This window comes from Gossypium raimondii, chromosome 13, assembly GCF_025698545.1.
Source record: "Gossypium raimondii isolate GPD5lz chromosome 13, ASM2569854v1, whole genome shotgun sequence".
NCBI classification, from domain to species: Eukaryota; Viridiplantae; Streptophyta; class Magnoliopsida; order Malvales; family Malvaceae; genus Gossypium; species Gossypium raimondii.
This window is the reverse complement of record NC_068577.1, coordinates 34817313-34821933: the sequence shown is the minus strand read 5'-3', so window position 1 is coordinate 34821933 and position 4621 is coordinate 34817313. Positions and strand designations below refer to the sequence as shown.

At 33.2% G+C, this 4621-nt stretch overlaps 1 protein-coding gene across 1 annotated transcript; it reads left to right on the top strand.

Annotated features, from left to right (window-relative positions):
- Nucleotides 1–599: 599 nt before the first annotated feature.
- Nucleotides 600–3795, top strand: LOC105783227 (calreticulin). Its single transcript, XM_012608554.2, has 13 exons — nt 600–742; nt 1432–1732; nt 1821–2076; nt 2160–2216; nt 2297–2344; nt 2436–2522; nt 2597–2654; nt 2750–2817; nt 2906–3001; nt 3091–3135; nt 3216–3245; nt 3333–3440; nt 3527–3795. The coding sequence occupies exons 1-13, from the start codon at nt 643–645 to the stop codon at nt 3536–3538; spliced, it is 1266 nt and encodes a 421-aa protein (XP_012464008.1). The 5' UTR covers nt 600–642; the 3' UTR covers nt 3539–3795.
- Nucleotides 3796–4621: the final 826 nt, after the last annotated feature.

Here is a 4621-nt window from a genome sequence, read left to right as displayed (position 1 = left end):
CAAACATCGATTTGAGATGAAAATTTTTTAAAGGAAATAATATTTTATGCATAATTCTATGCTATTTTCTCATAATACTAGACTCAAATTCACCTTTAGTATCTATCTAAAACGTAAGTATCTAAACAAATTTACAAATTTTCTTTTACCAATAGATGCCATCAATTATAATGGAAGTTTCGAGATGATAAAACTGAAACCCAACCGCTAATTAGAGACCAATTAAGAGACGTAAATAATCTGCTGCTACGCCTCAAACTAACGTCTAGGTGGACGGCCTCTACAGTTCTGTGGATCATTGCCTGCTTGCCACATGTAACACAATTCCGCTGAAATGAGCCGTAACGTACTCCTAGCATAACGAGGCAAAATCCTCCTACGTGTCACGTGAAATTCCTAGCCAATAAGTTTTTGCCACGTCAATAAGTGAATGACATGTCATCAAGCCATTGGCTTCAGTCATTAACTTCAGTCCACGTCATATTAACCGAAAATAATAATACCTCGTTTTAACTGGGCCGTAAAAAGTAAAAAGGAAGAAAACCATTGAAACGCAACGAGTATTATATAAACGGTACCTAAACAACCCATCAGACTATCAGTGCACTGCAGTTCTACATTCTCGCTCCGTGGAGTTCAGCTATGGCGATTCCTAAACCGATCCCTAATTTTATCTTTCTAATTCTTGTCTCTTTCTTCGTCATTGCCTCTGCTGAAGTATTCTTCGAAGAGCGCTTCGATGGTTAACTCTTTCTCACTCATTTTCCCCCCGCTTTCTAATACTCAATTTACATGCATTGAATCTTAACGTTTTAGATCGTTTTTTTTGTTTGAATCTTTTTTTTCTCATTTAAGAGGTTTTGAGATTTTAACTTGACGTAAATGAACGGATCGGTGATTTTTAAAAGTTAAGTAGGGATCTGGCTGTTTTCGATGGTTCCTTTACTCGAATGATTAATTACGTTTAAAAGATGTAGTGAGTCGAGTAGATCTACACGTAATATGACTCCGTAAAAGGTTCTAATTATAAAAATATATAAATTATTAGAAATGTGTTTGAATTCTTTGAGAAATGGCAGTGAATGTGTGTATTGTGTTTCAATTGTTCTGTAACTGTAGAGGATAATTGGATGAAATGATGATTAATATTATCATTCTGCGTTAATTTAATCTTGAGAATGAAAACACTAGTTCTTAGCAAAATTAATTAGATGTTATGGTCTTTTAAATCAGAGTAGATATCAGAGTCTAGCTAATGTGTTCCTACTATTTAACGTACTATGCATGGCTGCATTACTAAAATTTTGCTTTCCCTTTAACAAACGAGAAGCTGCTTATGTTTTTATTGTACGTTTCACTGTTTCCAAACAGAAGAATTTGACCTTTTCTTTTTCTGGTTGATTTTGCATTTCTATTGTTTTTAAACCAAAGATGGATGGGAAAGTCGGTGGGTAAAATCTGACTGGAAGAAAGATGACAACATGGCTGGGGAATGGAATTACACTTCTGGAAAATGGAGTGGGGATCTTAATGACAAAGGTATTCAAACTAGTGAAGACTACAGGTTCTATGCTATTTCGGCTAAGTTCCCAGAAGTTAACAACAAGGGCAAGACTCTAGTCTTCCAATTTTCTGTCAAGCATGAGCAGCAGCTTGATTGTGGTGGTGGTTACATGAAACTACTCAGTGGTGACATTGACCAGAAGAATTTTGGTGGTGACACCCCATACAGGTTTTTACCTTATGATCTAACCTCTTGGTATCTCTAAAAGATTTTATTACAGATTTACTTATTTTTTTGTAATGTTGGTTGGGTGCAGCATTATGTTTGGGCCTGATATCTGTGGAAGCACAAAGAAAGTACATGCTATTCTTCATTACAAGGGGACAAACCACTTGATGAAAAAGGAAGTTCCATGTGAGACTGACCAACTTACTCACGTTTACACATTTATTCTCCATCCGGATGCTACTTACAAAATTCTTATTGATAATGTTGAGAAACGAACTGGTAGCTTGTACACTGATTGGGATCTTCTCCCACCGAAGAGAATCAAGGATCCCAGTGCAAAGAAGGTCATTAGTCAGAATTGATGTCTTTTTGGTTTTATTTTATCATATGAATATTTGATACAACTAAGAACTTCGAATGATGGCAGCCTGAAGATTGGGATGACAAGGAATTCATCCCTGATCCTGAAGACAAGAAGCCAGAGGTAACAACCTTCGTATTTTAACCCTTCCATGGTTTTGTTATGCATATGCAAGCTAACCTCTAGTTTTTGATTTCCCATAGGGTTATGATGACATTCCAAAAGAAATTCCTGATCCTGATGCTACGAAGGTAGTCATTTAATGCTTCAGTAATGCATCTATTATAAAATGGGCATGCCTTATTTGTAATAAAGGTTAATGATTAAAATTATTTACACCAGCCAGAAGATTGGGATGATGAAGAAGATGGTGAATGGACACCCTCAACAATTCCCAACCCAGAGTACAATGGCCCATGGAAGCCTAAGGTTCGTGAAATCCCTGTCTAATTGCAGCATTTAATTTGACAATTTATGTCTAACAGTTCTTTGTCTATCTGCAGAAAATCAAGAACCCCAACTACAAGGGCAAGTGGAAGGCTCCAAAAATTGACAACCCAGGTTCATAGCTATTTCCTGTGTAATGCTTTTTTTCTTTTCTTATCAATTACAAATTTTCAAGTGATTTATTACTGTGTTTTTTATATGGTTCACAGATTTCAAGGATGATCCTGATCTCTATGTTTTCCCCAACTTGAAGCATGTTGGTATTGAATTGTGGCAGGTATCACTTTTTCTCTCTCTACATCTATCCTATTATCATTCCATGCCATTTTAGAACTATAACAAGATAAATGTTTGGTTTTTGCCAGGTAAAATCTGGAACATTGTTTGATAATATCTTAGTTGCTGATGATGTTGAGTATGCCAAAAAGCTAGCTGAAGAAACATGGGGCAAGCAGAAGGATGTAAGTCAATCTATGTATTTCAAACTGTTCTTGTTGACCTTATTTTTGGGGGTGTTTGTGCTTGTGGTTGATTTGATTGGCTTTTGCAGGCCGAGAAGGCTGCATTTGAGGAGGCAGAGAAAAAGGAAGAGGAGGTATATTATTGACTATCAAGTGTCATACTTCTGCCTTGTTTGCAGTTCTCTCTTTCTAACTGATGTAACATGACCTTCAGGACTCCAAGGATGACGCCGCAGATTCTGATGTAAGTCTATAACATGCCTTGTCAATGATATAATTTTACTTGAATTGCCGTCTTTCTGGTTTTCATTGTGTTTAACCGATTATCCAGGTGGATGATGATCATGGTGATAGTAGTAGTGATGATGGTGAAGGAAGTGAGTCTGATTTCGATAGCAAATCAGACGCAAGCAAAGACAGTGTTGAGAAAGACGTACATGTAAGTAGTTCTTTTCCTTTCTGCCTTTGCCTATATATAGATTTTGGATGCCTCATTAATCAAAATGATTATCCCTTTGAATGCAGGATGAGCTGTAAGGTCAATCTGGTATAGATAAAGCGCCGCAAAAGTGCTCTTCAAAGGATCTCCATTTCTCTTTTTATTTTTTATTTTTAATCTTTGCAGCTGTAGGAGTAGAGGGGAAAGGAATTGCCATTGCAGTTTGCGTGCACATTGCTGTCTTGATCTGAATTTTTTTTTCTTTAACTTTTGTTAAGGCTTTAGAAACAAAGAGGTTTTATTCTATGCTCAAGATTATGAATTTTGATAATAATTTGATAGTCTGATTCTCTGACCTTGAATTTGATCTAACAAAAGTTTACTATTAAAGGACTTGACTTAAACAAAAATTGAAATGGTATAAATATTTTGGATTCAAAATTATTTGAATTCAATCAGATTTAAAATTTTAAAAATTTGAAATATTTTTATATAAATTAACTAAACTCAAAATTAATTAAAATGTCTAATGGGGAGAAGAACATCGCATGCATGTATTACAATTTTTATGGTAAAATTTTATTATTGTTTCTTGTTCTTTATGAAAATTACGGATTTAATCTTTATATTTTAAATTTTAAAATTTCAATCATTACTAAATGATAAGTATTAAATTCATTAAATTAAAATTTACTATTATCTATTTTATGTCAGTTATTATCAATTGTAATTTCATGTCAGTTATTGCTATACAATTATTACTATATAATTATTTTTTGTTTCAAAACTAATTAATGTTATGATTGTATGCATCCTGCACTACTAGCTTTTGAATCTATATGTATAAGAATTATATACAATGACTAAAGTTCACTTTAAAGTATAAAAATGAATTTATAACTTTAAAACTAATAGCAAAATTTAACTTTTTTTCATTTGCTACTCTAGACTGCTATATTAGAGCGCGAACTTTGCGGGCCACAAATTTGTAAATTGATAAATCAATTTGAATTTGGATGATTTTTCAAATATAAGTTGAAAATTAAATTTTAAAATTTTATGATATAAGAATAAATATATTATATTTATATAAAATTATACACTGAAAATAATTTAAAAATATAGTGAAAAATAACTTTAAAATGTTATATAAAAATTATTTTTAAAAAAATATGAGTTAT